We start from the raw sequence: 16,496 nt of genomic DNA on the forward strand, positions 1-16,496 counted from the left end.
CCGAGTGGAAATCTCCTTCTCTGTACCTTCTCCCTTATCCACAGTCGGTAGGATACTGATGTGTCCGTATAAACACATGGAATCATAGCTCTGCTCTCTCGGGCTATATGCTGCCAAGGACCCCACCTACGAAGAGGCTGATTCTCGTTTGTGGGATGTGAAGGGCTCAGTTGCTCAGAGCCCGTGGAGCCACATGGTTTTGTAGCTTTACCCCCTTATTCTTTAGAAGGAGACTTAAAAGCCCTCTCCACAAGTTCAGTTTGATAGTTTCAGAGGCATTTGTTCCCTTCCCAAGCACTTTTTTCTGCTAGAAGGAGAACATTTAACCCTTTGTCATTATGCTTTTTAAAACCCCAGTTTGCACTTGTCCCCAGCCTGACATTAACATAACATGAATGAGGAGGAAGCAGGAACGCGCGAGAGGGCAGGGCTCCTGTCTCATACTGAGAAAGAGGGACGATCAGCGAGTTATCTCAAGTGCCTATACACAAATGCAAGAAACCTGGGAAACAAGCAGGGAGAACTGGAAGTCCTGGCACAGTCAAGGAATTATGATGCGATTGGAATAACAGAGACTTGGTGGGATAACTCACATGACTGGAGTACTGTCATGGATGGATATAAACGGTTCAGGAAGGACAGGCAGGGCAGAAAAGGTGGGGGAGTTGCTCTGTATGTAAGGGAGCAGTATGACTGCTCAGAGCTCAAGTATGAAACTGCAGAAAAACCTGAGTGTCTCTGGATTAAGTTTAGAAGTGTGAGCAACAAGGGTGATGTCGTGGTGGGAGTCTGCTATAGACCACCGGACCAGGGGGATGAGGTGGACGAGGCTTTCTTCCAGCAACTCACGGAAGTTACTAGATCGCAGGCCCTGGTTCTCATGGGAGACTTCAATCACCCTGATATCTGCTGGGAGAGCAATACAGCGGTGCACAGACAATCCAAGAAGTTTTTGGAAAGTGTAGGGGACAATTTCCTGGTGCAAGTGCTAGAGGAACCAACTAGGGGCAGAGCTCTTCCTGACCTGCTGCTCACAAACCAGGAAGAATTAGTAGGGGAAGCTAAAGTGGATGGGAACCTGGGAGGCAGTGACCATGAGATGGTTGAGTTCAGGATCCTGACACAGGGAAGAAAGGAGAGCAGCAGAATATGGACCCTGGACTTCAGAAAAGCAGACTTTGACTCCCTCAGGGAACTGATGGGCAGGATCCCCTGGGAGAATAACGTGAGGGGGAAAGGAGTCCAGGAGAGCTGGCTGTATTTTAAATAATCTTTACTGAGGTTACAGGGACAAACCATCCCAATGTGTAGAAAGAATAGTAAATATGGCAGGCGACCAGCTTGGCTTAACAGTGAAATCCTTGCTGATCTTGAACACAAAAAAGAAGCTTACAAAAAGTGGAAGATTGGACAAATGACCAGGGAAGAGTATAAAAATATTGCTCGGGGATGCAGGAGTGAAATCAGGAAGGCCAAATTACACCTGGAGTTGCAGCTAGCTAGAGATGTTAAGAGTAAAAAGAAGGGTTTCATCAGGTATGTCAGCAACAAGAAGAAAGTCAAGGAAAGTGTGGGCCCCTTACTGAAGGAGGGAGGCAACCTAGTGACAGAGGATGTGGAAAAAGCTAATGTATTCAATGCTTTTTTTGCCTCTGTCTTCATGAACAAGGTCAGCTCCCAGACTACTGCACTGGGCAGCACAGCATGGGGAGGAGGTGACCAGCCCTCTATGGAGAAAGAAGTGGTTTGGGACTATTTCGAAAAGCTGGACGAGCACAAGCCCATAGGGCAGGATGTGCTGCATCCGAGAGCGCTAAAGGAGTTTGCCGATGTGATTGCAGAGCCATTGGCCATTATCTTTGAAAACTCATGGCGATCCGGCGAAGTCCTGGATGACTGGAAAAAGGCTAATGTAGTGCCCATCTTTAAAAAAGGAAGGAGGAGGATCCTGGGAACTACAGGCCAGTCAGTCTCACCTCAGTCCCTGGAAAAATCATGGAGCAGGTCCTCAAGGAATCAATTCTGAAGCACTTAAAGGAGAGGAAAGTGATCAGGAACAGTCAGCATGGATTCACCAAGGGCAAGGCATGCCTGACTAATCTAATTGCCTTCTATGACAAGATAACTGGCTCTGTGGATGAGGGGAAAGCGGTGGACGTGTTGTTCTTTGACTTTAGCAAAGCTTTTGACACGGTCTCCCACAGTATTCTTGCCATCAAGTTAAAGAAGTATGGACTGGATGAATGGACTATAAGGTGGATAGAAAGTTGGCTAGATTATCAGGGTCAACGGGTAGTGATCAATGGCTCCATGTCCAGTTGGCAGCCAGTATCAAGTGGAGTGCCCCAAGGGTCGGTCCTCGGGCCGGTTTTGTTCAATATCTTCATTAATGATCTGGAGGATGGTGTGGATTGCACCCTCAGCAAGTTTGCAGATGACACTAAACTGGGAGGAGAGGTAGATACGCTGGAGGGTAGGGATAGGATACAGAGGGACCTAGACAAATTGGAGGATTGGGCCAAAAGAAATCTGATGAGGTTCAACAAGGACAAGTGCAGAGTCCTGCACTTAGGACGGAAGAACCCCATACACCACTACAGACTAGGGACCGAATGGCTCGGCAGCAGTTCTGCAGAAAAGGACCGAGGGGTTACAGAGGACAAGAAGCTGGATATGAGTCAGTGTGCCCTCATTGCCAAGAAGGCCAATGGCATTTTGGGATGTATAGGTAGGGACATTGCCAGCAGATCGAGGGACGTGATCGTTCCCCTCTATTCGACATTGGTGAGGCCTCATCTGGAGTACTGTGTCCAGTTTTGGGCCCCACACTACAAGAAAGATGTGGAAAAATTGGAAAATGTCCAGCGGAGGGCAACAAAAGTTATTAGGGGACTGGAACACATGACTTATGAGGAGAGGCTGAGGGAACTGGGATTGTTTAGTCTGCAGAAGAGAAGAATGAGGGGGGATTTGATAGCTGCTTTCAACTTCCCAAAGAGGCTGGATCTAGACTGTTCTCAGTGGTAGCTGATGACAGAACAAGGAGTAATGGTCTCAAGTTGCAGTGGGGGAGGTTTAGTTGGATATTAGGAAAAACTTTTTCACTAAGAGGGTGGTGAAACACTGGAATGCATTACCTAGGGAGGTGGTGGAATCTCCTTCCTTAGATATTTTTAAGGTCGGGCTTGACAAAGCCCTGGCTGGGATGATTTAGTTGGGGATTGGTCCTGCTTTGAGCAGGGGGTTGGACTAGATGACCTCCTGAGCTCCCTTCCAACCCTGATATTCTATGATTCTATGAGACTTTTAAAATTAGTACATTTCAATTATATATAGGTCACATCCAAACCTAAACCAAGGAGAAAAGAAAAGATGAAATCTGCTTTATATTAGCTCTAAATACCATCTAGTGGACAAATCCAATACTTAACTGAAGAAAAGCTCTAGCTTGCATTCAGCATAGAAATACGTGCATGCCATCTATTTCTATTCATGGGTGATTTTTGGGTTTCTTCTTTTTACTTGAGACTAATGTAACAAACTCATATGTAAAAGCATGGGGACTTCAGATGTTATTACAAAACTCCTGAAAAGCAGACCATGGTAAGTCTTTAAAAAGGAGACGTGTGATACAGGAACAGAATAACCTGAAGGTACAGAGAACATTATTAGGAACAAGGGAAGTTACCTTCCTCCAGCTTTTTTTTAAGCTCTTCAATTTCTTTTTGAAACTGACGGAGCAAGGCATCCTTGGGATCTTCATTAATTCTGGCCTTATTCTTGATGTTTTTGGCACGGTTGGCATACCTGAGTGTGCTGATAGTCTCATCATAATTATAGTCTGCCGGACCAATATTTGCACACTGTTACATAAAAAAAAAAAAAAGGAGTTACTTGTGTAGATGGGATTTAGCACTACGTAAAAGCTTGAATGACACAAATACAAGGAATTGCAAGACCAGGAACTGTAAAAACAGACCCACGCCCTGTACTGCAAATCCCTTACTGTAGTTTTCTGCCTGCAAACTGTACTTTTCTGCTGCCTCCAGAGCATGAACAAAGTCCTGCCACGGGATGCACAAGCACAGCTTCCATTTGACCCTATGCGTCTGGGTACTCTTGTTCTGGTCTATAGCCTCCCATGTCCATGAAGTGAATTTTATGTTCAGATAGATGTAAGGCTAAAAGCTGTACAGGATGAGAGTATGTTAACAGGACTGTTGTATACGAGAGACACAGGAGGTAATTGTAAAAAGAAAAGGAGTACTTGTGGCACCTTAGAGACTAACCAATTTATTTGAGCATGAGCTTTCGTGAGCTACAGCTCACTTCATCAGATGTTTACCGTGGAAACTGCAGCAGACTTTATATACACACAGAGAATATGAAACAATACCTCCTCCCACCCCACTGTCCTGCTGGTAATAGCTTATCTAAAGTGATCAACAGGTGGGCCATTTCCAGCACAAATCCAGGTTTTCTCACCCTCCACCCCCCCACACAAATTCACTCTCCTGCTGGTGCTAGCCCATCCAAAGTGACAACTCTTTACATAATCAAGTCGGGCTATTTCCTGCATAGATCAAGGTTTTCTCATATCCCCCCACCCCCATACACACACAAACTCACTCTCCTGCTGGTAATAGCTCATCTAAACTGACCACTTTTCAGGTTTAAATCCAAGTTAAACCAGAACATCTGGGGGGGGGGTAGGAAAAAACAAGAGGAAACAGGCTACCTTGCATAATGACTTAGCCACTCCCAGTCTCTATTTAAGCCTAAATTAATAGTATCCAATTTGCAAATGAATTCCAATTCAGCAGTTTCTCGCTGGAGTCTGGATTTGAAGTTTTTTTGTTTTAAGATAGCGACCTTCATGTCTGTGATTGCGTGACCAGAGAGATTGAAGTGTTCTCCGACTGGTTTATGAATGTTATAATTCTTGACATCTGATTTGTGTCCATTTATTCTTTTACGTAGAGACTGTCCAGTTTGACCAATTGTACTGCTTTATAAGGTACTGGTGAGGCCCCAGCTGGAATACTGGATCCAGTTTGGGTGCCACATTTTAAGAAAGATGTGCCAAAGTGGAGAGTCCAGAGAAGAGGTACAGAAAATGACAAAAGGTTTAGAAAACCTGACCTATGAGTAGGGCCCTACCAAATTCGTGGCCATGAAAAACGCATTGTGGACCGTGAAATCTGGTCTTTTGTGTGCTTTTACCCTATACTATACAGATTTCATGAGGGAGACCAGCAGCGTTCCCTTTAATTTTTCCCCATGCGTATGAGGAATGAATTTTATGATGTGCACAATATGGAGGTTGTGTACATAACAAAATTCATGTGGCGGGGGTGGGGCTGAGGGGTTTGGAGTGTGGGAGGGGGCTCAGGGTGCGGGCTCGGAAGTGGGGCTGAGGATGATGAGCTCAGGGCTGGGGCAGAGGATTGGGGTACGGGGAGGTGAGGGCTCTGACTCTGGGTGCAGGCTCTGGGACTACGGGAGGGAGGGAGGAAGAGGACTCCCCCCAGCTCTCTCTCGCTGCAACAGCACCTGGGCTGGGAAGGGGGTGGGGGAAGAGGCATCTTTCCCCAAGGCAGCTCTGAGGCTAGGGCCGTGGGATAGGCGCCTCTCCCCTGGCCGCAGCAGGTCCGGGGCATCTCTCCCTGCCGCAGCCCTGAGCACCTGTGCAGCGCTTAATAGGCTGCTGCGTGGCTTAGAGGGAACTTAGAAAACCAGCGTTTCTCAAATTGGAGGTCCTGACCCAAAACAGAGTTTCGAGGGGGGGTCACAAGGTTATTTTAGGGGGAGGTTGCAGTATTGCCACCCTTACTTCTGCGCTGCCTTCAGAGCTGGGCAGACGGAGGGTGGCAACTGTTGGCCGGGCGCCCAGTTCTGAGGGCAGCGCCCAGTTCTGAGGGCAGCGCCCAGTTCTGAGGGCAGCGCCCAGTTCTGAGGGCAGCGCCCAGTTCTGAGGGCAGCGCCCTGCCAGCAACAGCGCAGAAGTCAGGGTAGCAAAGCCAGACCGTGCTGTCCTTACTTCTGCGCTGCTGCTGGCAGTGCCTCTGCTTTCAGAGCTGGGCTCCTGGCCAGCAGCTGATGCTCTCCAGCTGCCCAACTCTGAAGGCAGCACCGCTGCCAGCATCTGAGCAGAAGTCAGGGTAGCAGAACCGCAACCCCCCCTACAGTAACCTTGCAAACCCTCCCCCCCGCTCCTTTTTGGGTCAGGACACCTACCGTTACAACACCCTGAAATTTCAGATTTAAATGGCTGAAATCATGAAATTTATAATTGTTTTAATCCTATAACCATGAAATTGACCATGACTTTGGTAGGGCCCTACCTATGAGGAAAAGTTAAAACTGGGCATATTTAATCTTGAGAAAAGAAAACTGAGGAGGGCTGAAAGAAGTCTCAAATATGTGAAGGGCTGTTATAAAGAGGATAGTGAGCAACTGTTCTCCACGTTCCCTAAAAGTAGAACAAGAAGTAATGGGCTAAACCTGCAGCAAGGGAGATTTAGGTTAGATATTAGGGAAAACTTTCTAACTATAAGAATAGTAAGCACCAGAGCAGGCTTCCAAGGGAGCTTGTAGAAGCACCATGATTGAAGGATTTTAAGAACAGGTTGCACAAACACATATTAGGGATGCTCTAGGTTCTTGGTCCTGCCTCAGCATAGGGGTTGGACTAAATGACCTCTCAAGGGGTCTTCCTGCCCTACATTTCTATGCACTGATGAAAGAGCACAGTCCAGAAATAAAGAAGGGTAAATACAAACGTCAAACTATTCCCATGAGAATTTTGCTTCAATTCCACCTTAAAGATATAAACCAAGTTACTGGGACATTGAACTTTGGCGTATCCCATTCTTACCATCATGGTTTTTGAGTTGCCCCCCAGGGAATCCTGAAGAAGTCGAGTCAATTTAGAATTACGATAGGGCACATGAGTACTCTTGCCATCCACCAGTGCAGAAATAACATTCCCAAGAGTGGAAAGAGAAAGGTTAATTTTTGTGGCCTCCTTTAGTCGTTGCCCAGTAGCTCCAGTTTTTGTCTGCCTTTCTGATCCCTGGTGAAAGGAATACACAGGTATTTAGAGGGTGAAAGGACAGGGTCAAGCAGGTCTTAATGGAATCTTTAGACTCATGGTAGCACTGAAACCCAAAGAGACATAGCTGGAAAAATGGAATGTACCATTCTCATATACAAACATTTATTTTAGAAAAACAAACTGTAGCGAATACACAACACTGCATAACACCCTAATGGTAAGTTTTTAAATATGATCTTCTGATTCCCCCAATCAATGGATATGAGGGAAAAGAAACATCTAGTAACTTATAAACAATTACACTTTTACAAGAAAAAAAATGTAATGGAACCATCTAGATGCACATAACACACTTGAGCGACCTCAAAAATTTGACTATTTTATCCCTTGTCCTCCCTCGGCCATCCTCTCCACTGGGAAAGTTATGCATGTCTAAGGAAGGCCCCAATCCTGCAATTTATTTCACATAGGCAGATCTTTGCATTCAGGCAGAATTGCACTGATTTAAATTGGGTTCCACAGCAGTCTGTCCCCACAGAAACTCGTACTGCATCTGGGCCTTACATCGTAAGCTCTTTCAGGGAGGGGCAGTGCCTTTTCCCTGTCTTGTTAAGGGTCCAGCATAACAATCAGTAACCATCCCACAACTAGCATTTTGTTAGATCTGCACATTACTACTTACAGCTAGATCTACAAGGTGCAGCTTGCCCATACGAACATGCATGTTTCCATCAACACCTTTCTCGCTGCATTCAATGGTAATAGTGAAGATGGCATGGGAACGGGAGCTGTGCTCATTCATATTAGTGGCACCAACAGAACCTTTAGTTAAGAGACCCAAAAACATCAGAATTAACAATGAACTATAAGGTAAAACAGTCCCTAATCTGAAAACAAAGAGGCCACAAAGCAGTTATAATTTACAGATTTTATAATCTTACTTAAAAGAACTGAATGCATTTCTTGTTTAACTTCAGAAAATGACAAGACTTAATAATTAGTGTAGAATAATTATCTCAGCTGTAACACCCAACATTTTGCAGTGATTCTGATGCTGCTAATAAGTGTGATGCATCTCCCCTCAGACCCTGTGGTGAAGGAATTTTTTTCTGGGCTTGAAATTGCAGCATTCATCTTTAGTCCGGACGTGCAATCATTTGAAAGACAAGCAGAGGTTTTGCTTCTAGCTGTATCTCTGCATATGCCTTTCAAGGCCCAATCCCAAAAGGCACTAGGCAGCCTCACACCCATTCATCTCCTTTGGAAAATACAACTGACCTAGCAAAGACTGCAAATCCAAGAGAGATGATGCTCAGTACCCATTAGGGTCAGACTATTAATCTTGGCTGATTGAGTTGTGTTTACGAGTAGTAAAAATATTGCAGTTTTCAATGTAGTGGCAGTGACAGTCATTAACCCTTGCTTGATTTGTACATTAACCTATAGTACTTCATTCAGAAAGTGTCCTGGATGCTAAAATGAGCCGTTTTGTTGCTCGGAGAAAACATGCAATCGCATCACCAGTTTACAATACTACAGAGCACAACACTGGTCTAATGTTTCTCAGCTGGGCAAAGGCGAGAGGAAGAAAAGGAGAATGAATGGGCAGGTTCGAGTCCCAGTGGTCTCCTCTTGCTTTGCTGTAGTCTCACAAGTTCAGTTACAGCCCCACTCTCACACCATCAAGACTCCACATTGGAACAAGCCTTCCAGCCAAGAAAAGCTGCTGCATAGGGCCTGTCCTACCTTCATCGGCTGCTTCTGAATCACAGGACTTAGCAAGGAGTCATCCCTCTCACTGCTCAGCTGAGAGTGCTGTTCCTGAAGAGTTGTGAAGACTGTACCCAGGCCCGAAAGTCAGCTATCTACCTAGCAATGCATAGTGCTACACTAAACTGTGCTCTGGACAAGAGTTTAAAGCCCTAATAATGAGTGCTACTTACGGTTTTTGTGGCCTAGTGTCATGATTCTATCCATATCATCTGCATTGTTTACAACATAAGCTGAAAGATCTTTGATATAAACTCCCACATCAGGTCTCTCTTTAACCTAAACAAGAAACAGATTTGTTTGGGCACTTCCAGGAGGTGCACAGAGATTATTTTTGGAAGCTGTTCTCTGTAGTATTCGCATATACCAGTTATCATAACGTAACGCACTAGTGTACTGCTATTTCTAGAAGCATAGTTTCTGTTCTATACAAGCATGACTTATCAGAACCATACAAGCCTATGGGTCAAGAGTGTTGTAGCCTTCTACTGCCCCTTCTCCCAAGGCAAATCAAATGGAGGGAACACCAATCAGGAGGAAGCCTCAAATCTCCATAGAGATCGTAAAGAGGGGTTCAGAGAGGGGAGTAGGCACAACACATTCAGAGGCAGAGAAAGCACTTGGTCTAATCAACTGTTTCCTGGCCCCAGAGACCACTGAGAATTTCTGAAGTATTTAATAAATAAAAAGCTGGCTTGTCCATCTCTTATTTCTTCTCTCAAGAGAAGTACTTCAAACAAAGGTTTCAAGGCATTGCTACAATAACTGAACAACATACCCCACATGCCACTCTCCTATTCTGTACAGGTGCCCACATCTTTTCTCCTAGCCCTGGGAAGAGTTTTTGTGAAGTCAGCTAAAGAGCCATGGTTTAGAGCAGGGGTCTCAAACACGCAGCCCGCGGGGTTATTTCCTGCAGACCGCCAAGCAGCCCGCACCCCACCGGCCTACCTCTAGGCCAGGGGTGGGCAAACTACAGCCCACGGGCCAGATCCAGCTGGCGGGATTGCCCCCCCGTGGCCCCGTGCTGCTCCCTGAAACAGCCGGCACAACTTCCCTGCGGCCCAGGGAGGGGGTTGGGGACAGAGGGCTCCGTGCATTGCCCTGGCTTCCAGGCGCTGCCCCCCGCAACTCCCATTGGCCAGGAACGGGGAACTGCAGCCAATGGGAGCTTTGGGGGAGGTACCTGGAGGAGCCACAAGGCAGCACACAGAGCCCTGTGCCCCCCATCACTCGGCCACAGGGACAGCTGCTTCCTGGTGCGGGGCCGAGGCCGGCAGGCAGGGACCCTGCCCTGGCCCCAGTGCATGCTGCTGCCACCCTGGCACTGCTCTAAGTAAACGGCGCCAGGCTGGAGCCTGCACCCCCAATCCCTCCTGCACCGCCTGGGGGCGGGGAGGGGGATTTGGTGGGGACTTCAGGGAATAGGTTGGAATGGAGGCAGGGAAGGGGTGGAGAGAGGGGCAGGGACAGCGATGGTGGGGTGTCAGCGATGCGGCCCTCGGGCCAATGCACTAGTCCTCATGTGGCCCTCGTGGTCATTTGAGTTTGAGACCCCTGGTTTACAGCCTGGGGGTCTGCAGACCATGTCTAAAGGGTCCATGAAAGGCTGTAATTACCAGACAACAGTGGTTTTCAACCCATGGTTGCTGGACCCCTTGGGATCTATAGACTATGTCTAAGATGTCCAAAGGTATCCACACCTCCATTTGAAATTTTTTTAGGGGTTGCAAATGAAAAGATTGAAAACCACTGGTCTAGAACCAGAGAGTAAATATACCACCCTGCAAACTGTTGACTCTTATAAACAGGCTCATAACTCACTGAGCGATCTACAGACAGTCTGTCAGGGAGCTCCCAAAAGTCTTTGGGATGATGATAAGACTGTGAGAAAACTGGCCATAAAAGTGGGAGAAGTTCCCTGGAGGGAATCACAGGAAAAGCACCAGTGTAAAGGACAAAGGCACTTTAGCCACTGAGTTCATTTGACAGCAATACAGGTACTGACTAGAATGTTTTTGTATTTTGAATATTTTCAGCTATTCTTCCCCAGATTCTCCTAAGGGGAATTAGTCTAGAGTGTGAGGGAAATAATGTTACATTACTAGACTAAAGGTTAAGTGAGAAGAAGAAATGAGAAAAGGCAAAATATTGATAGGGGCAAAAGGTCACCTTTGGTGCTAAGGAAAACTTTTCTTCCCCTCCAAGGTCTGTCTGTTCTTTTAATACTCAGTTCTTCTTGAAGAGACAATTTGTTCCTTTAAAATGCAAAATATCAGTGATTCAAAACACTCCATCCTCACCTCTAGCCTCTGCGTCTGGTCTTTTCCGAGCAGGTCACGTACTTCTTCATTGTAAATTTCCAAGTAAGACACTCGAACCAAAAATCTAAGATTAAAAGTCATTTATAAACTGAAATATTTGTTAAATGTAACTGGTTTGATCTCAGCGTACAAAGAAAATACGCAGAGTACTAATACAAACTGACTGCTTACTGATTCATAAACAAAGATGTGCTTAAGCACAAGAGGTGAAATCCTGACCCACAATTAAGACAGTGGCAAAACTCACATTGATTTTAACAGGGTCAGGATTTTACCCAAGATGTCTGAAAGTTTGTGCTTCAATCTTTTGCTTGTCTCGGGGACGGGGGTGAGGCAAAGGAAGAAAATTTGTTCACCTTGTGTCCCCCTCTGCCTTTGCAATGTGACCAAATATATGGGCAAATGAATTGGGGATGATTCCTCTAAGTTCAGGAACAGCTCGTACACCTTCCATGGTAAAAGTTTTGCCTGTGCCAGTCTGTCCATATGCAAAGATGGTGCCTGCAGTACAAGAAAAATATTTATAATGAATCGCAATACCAAAGATGGCAGTTTTTAAGCATTACCTTGGCACTACCAAAACCACCAGCAACAATGAGTTAGAACTTTCCAGCTTTTCCAATACACACTGTACAGGCTTACAGGAAATGTAAGTGTTGTACAGTCTTTGCAAACAGGGCTGAACTACCACAAAGGACTAATGTGTTATTTCAGTCAAGCACAACGGCTCTAGGAATGTGTCTCACACAAACCGTCAGAGCTAGGCCAATCAATAATGTATTTATTAACAGGGAGAACAAATATGGAAATGTAGAATGAATGACTCTTCGTTCAGGCACATTTACTAGTTTCCTTTAAATTTAAAAAGTAGATTATTTCAATCTTTGTCTTGTACAAAGGCAAAGAAAAGTAATTAACTAGACAAGGGTAACTCATGTTCCGAAATATGTACAAACCTGTTAAGACAGAAACATAAGTTTCTTTTCAAAAGGGTAACTGGCTACAGAATGGTGTCAACCTGCCTCAGGGCCACTCCCCATGGGTGGGCATCAGCATTCCCTCAACCACAGCTGTAGCAACCTCAAACTGATTCAGCATAGGCCCCACACATGGGCATTTCACAAACCAGGATACAGATTTTCAGAATCATTTACAATTTGGATTACATCACCAATCTGCGAGGCATGAAACTTCCTCCTTCACTTGTATCAGAAAGACTTACCAGAATCATGGACCCAAGTATTGCAAAAATAAGTTTGGCTCCTAAGTCAGATTTTTGCTTTGTTGCAGCTACAAAAAACCCCTGGCCAAAAACAGATACTTAATTCTACTCTACCTTTACACACAGCCTTAACAAAGCTTTTGTCTTAGCATTTAAACTTCAGGAAACTTCCTATATTTTACACCTATACTTACCCCAATACAAATGAAGTATTTCTCCTAGATCTTTAAAATCTTTGCAACTTACTATTATTTATAACTGTCTATTTGGAAACAATTTATTTCCTTACCAACATTTTTCTTCCATTATACATACATGCCAAGTTGTTACTGCAGAGTTGCTCACACATGCATGGCTACTGATATTTTACAAGAAGAAAAGCACTCGAGAACCTGGGTGTGCTAAAAAGATAAATAAAATGCAAATCCTTTACAAATAGAAAAAAGTAGTTGAGATGTTTGGCCCACTAACCTTGCCAGTACCTGATGCTCACAATGTAACTGATAATTATCTGTTACCAATTATAGAAGCACAACCACTGGCAACAGGGAACTCAGAATTGTGAATACCCTTATTGGATTTTCTATTTTAAGTAAAACGAGGTTATTGTTAACTATATGAATGATATGGTGCTTTTACCTGCAGTCTTTCTTCAGATAAACTCTTACTAAAATCAGATGGAATTTTGACAGCATAAGGGATCCTTAATTTTTAGGACAATAAGGGACTTACCATTGTATCCTTCCAGAACAGAGTCAATAATTGGTCTTGCAGTTAAGTTATAGACATCAAGCTGTTTACTCTCTGGTCCAAAAACTGTATCAAATGTAAATGTCTTTGGAGGTTCGTTGGAAGAGTCTGTTTTATGAACAGTAATGGTTCCCCTCATTTCATCCACATTAACTGCCATCTTGTAGCACATTACTTTCTCTCTTTCATTGAAAGGTCGGCATCGGACAACAACCTTGACATTATCACAGCTCTCAGGCTTGTCCGGCTTCTCAGATTTGTTGATCTACACACATGAAAAACAAAATAAACATCTTCATGTGTTACAGTGTAAGATGTACAGATGTGCTTAAATGTACACACTGAGTAATTATATTACATATATTTAAGTACGAGCAAGTCTTTGCAGGATCAGGGGCCTAAGTGTTCAGAACAGGACTGATTTACAACTGGAGCTAACAGAATAAAGTGCAACAAAGAACTAATTTGATTAAATTAACCTTTTTCTGTACACAAGTTGTACATGGTTTGTGAAATTCAAATGTATTAGTCATTCAAGATTTGTGAATTTCAACAAATGATTCTTCGCTCGCACGCTTTGTTGAAAATATTTGTTCATTTGAAAACATGTTCACTGTACTGTTTAGTTACACTGATATTGTTTTTAGTCCCTGATTGAAAGATGTAAGTAAGTAATGAACACAAACTGCAGATTTTACAATCAAATATACTGTTAAATATTTGATTTTGAACATTCACATTTTGCAACTATGTACACTAATAACACATGTAAGCTTGAACATTCCCAGAATTCAAATACAGAAGGGTCATGAACACAATCAAACAGATATTTCTTTTGAAGTGAATATTTGCAAAAAGTCCATATACACACTTCGTTCAGTTCTACTTCAAGTGTAACTTGGGGGACCATATTTGGGGTGCTGGGTTTTTCATATACTCCTAAAATACATGAAAGTTTTCTATTCTGCCATCAAGAATTTTGAAATATGAATTGTAAGCCAACTGTTACACAATTTGAGGTTGAAAACTGCTGATGAAAGACATCTATCACTCATCTTAATACTTACAATTGCCCAGTCAGTACAAAAAACCCTATCGCTTGATGCTACAGAGGTTGCTAACTACCAGCCAGCATCTAACTTTTGCTAAGCAAGCTAATCAGGATGTTGGCATTTCGAGAGTGGGGTTGGTTGGTTTTTTTGCTACTATCAGCAGCCAATATTCTGGATTGCTGTCAAGCTTTAGGCCAAAGCACTACTGAGGCAGCATTTGTTCTGCTGGTAGATGAGCTCCTCCAGCCCACAGACAAGAGAAGTACATGTACTCATCCTGTTGAATGGGTGATCAATTATTGTTCCATCATAGGACCAGCAGTAAGAGACACTCCCTGATATGGCCTACAAAACAAGTGGGTTATAACGGGCAACAGTTCCTCCATCTCCAAAGACGTCACCTGCATCACTCCACAAGACTCAGTCCCTTCTCCCATTACTCTTTATGAAGCCATTGGGAGAACTAGTTCAATAATACTGGCGATCAGCACTCAGATGAAAAACTGGTTAAAGCTGAACCCAGTAAGACTGAGGAGAAGGAAGTAGCTTCAAAAGAACGTTCTTCTTGTATAACATTCCCCACTCAACCAAGGGCATCTGTCCTCAGATTGTTAAATTGGTTACTGTTATATTCCACTGGAACAATGAAACCACTAACCAATAAGAGAAGGGTGAGAAACACAGCTTTCTGAGCAGTTCCACAAGGGATAAGAATGATCAGTAAACTCAGCATTCTGAATTAAGCATACTGGCATCAGAACACAACATGTAGGCAGAGCATTTTAAAAAAGAAAATCCCTATATATTAATCATGCTATCTCTCCTATAAGTTGGGAAGAGAAAGATTTCTATTTCTACTCTGAAATACTTATAAAGAGCTCACATGCCAAGCTAATAGGGGCCTTATAAGTAAATTAGATCAAAAATCTTATCACCAAAGACTAAACCTAGTAAGAGCCACAGGGTGGGCAAATGTAACAGTTACTTTAGGTTATATATTGCAGTTCAGAGTCAGCAGAGGAGTCTAAAAGTAAAGACTTTAAGTGGAGATAGACTCAACAAGGCTAAAAACTTGCAGGTCCTCTCTCTGCAATCCAGTCATAAGGAGAAACCTTATTATTTAACTGAACCATTACTATTAGACAATGGTAAGGACTGCAGATCAGTAGTTCTCTGCTACAGTGAATATCACGTACTTTGAAATTCCTTGAACTCTCTAGCTCCCTAACATAAAAAAAAAAAATCTGTAACTAGTTGAAATTTCATCATATGAAGAAAAATAAATTGCAGAGCATACATCAGACAGTACATGGGGCACCAATCATTCTGGCTGCATAGATTACCAAAAGCACCTGTCAAAGGGTATTGGAAAGGCAGGCATTTTGGGCCTAGGAAACATATTACCTTAAAAAAAAAAAAAAGCAAGCCAAAAATAGCCTTATCACCATTAGAAGCTCAGGTTGATCGTAATAAATGTGCACAACAATCAGGATGACTTTGTGAATAACAAATAGAGACCACAGGAGGCACAACAGTGTGTTACTATCTATAATAAATTGAAATATGCATGTTCTGCAATCCAGTAACAGGAATATAGTATTTGCCATACTAGATACAAACCACTCACTCAAGAAGCCTAGTATCTAGCACTATCCAATGCTTCAGAAGAAGGTGCGAAAAATCTCTACACTTTCATTGTACAATAATCTATTTGAGGTGTGGAAGAAATTCCCTTTCTGAACCCTGCAACAACCAGTTTATGCACTGAACTGTGAGATTTGTTTGCATACAGAACTATTAGTAAAAAACATATAATATACTAAACACAGCAATTGGCGTGGAGGAACTTAGTTACAAAATAGGATATGATTCGAAGCAATAGTAGAATATTGCCCAGATCTTCCACCACCCACCAGGCCTATTCATTATAAAAGCATCCTGCCTGCTTATAAATGCACATGATTTAAGCTTCCCTGTGTCAAACTTCAACCACCACCTTTGTCTAGCACTTCTCTGCCCCTCCCTTCTCTCAGATCCCAGTACTCAGCAACACCCCAGGCCAGCACCATCCCTGTTACACCCGATCAGCACCTGCCTACACCGTGAACCCTAGGCCTAGGGCCCCAAACCTAAGGGCTCCAGAGCCTTCCTGCACCGTGAGCCTAGGACATCCGACACAAGCTACCCAGAGACAAGCACTTTACCAGGGCCCCTCTGCATCCTTCACCTCCGAGTGGGCACCACTCTCAGGCCAGACCCTCCCGTACCCTGCACTCCATCTCTCAATGCCAGGCCCATGATCCCAGACCTGCTCCACAGAC

At 43.9% G+C, this 16,496-nt stretch overlaps 1 protein-coding gene across 7 annotated transcripts in view; it reads right to left on the bottom strand.

The window, feature by feature from the left end:
* KIF3A (kinesin family member 3A) overlaps positions 1 to 16,496 on the bottom strand; it is a 52,452-nt gene that overhangs the window by 35,147 nt on the left and 809 nt on the right. For all 7 annotated transcript variants that reach the window (XM_048862489.2, XM_048862491.2, XM_048862492.2 and 4 more), the window contains exons 2-8: positions 13,106 to 13,388; positions 11,508 to 11,652; positions 11,131 to 11,215; positions 9,001 to 9,106; positions 7,740 to 7,879; positions 6,878 to 7,075; positions 3,689 to 3,863 (exon numbers count right to left, since the gene is read on the bottom strand). In XM_048862489.2, coding sequence (XP_048718446.1) covers positions 3,689 to 3,863; positions 6,878 to 7,075; positions 7,740 to 7,879; positions 9,001 to 9,106; positions 11,131 to 11,215; positions 11,508 to 11,652; positions 13,106 to 13,388 — 1,132 coding nt within the window. The remainder of the gene's footprint in view (positions 1 to 3,688; positions 3,864 to 6,877; positions 7,076 to 7,739; positions 7,880 to 9,000; positions 9,107 to 11,130; positions 11,216 to 11,507; positions 11,653 to 13,105; positions 13,389 to 16,496) is intronic.

Source organism: Caretta caretta, chromosome 8 (assembly GCF_965140235.1).
Source record: "Caretta caretta isolate rCarCar2 chromosome 8, rCarCar1.hap1, whole genome shotgun sequence".
NCBI classification, from domain to species: Eukaryota; Metazoa; Chordata; order Testudines; family Cheloniidae; genus Caretta; species Caretta caretta.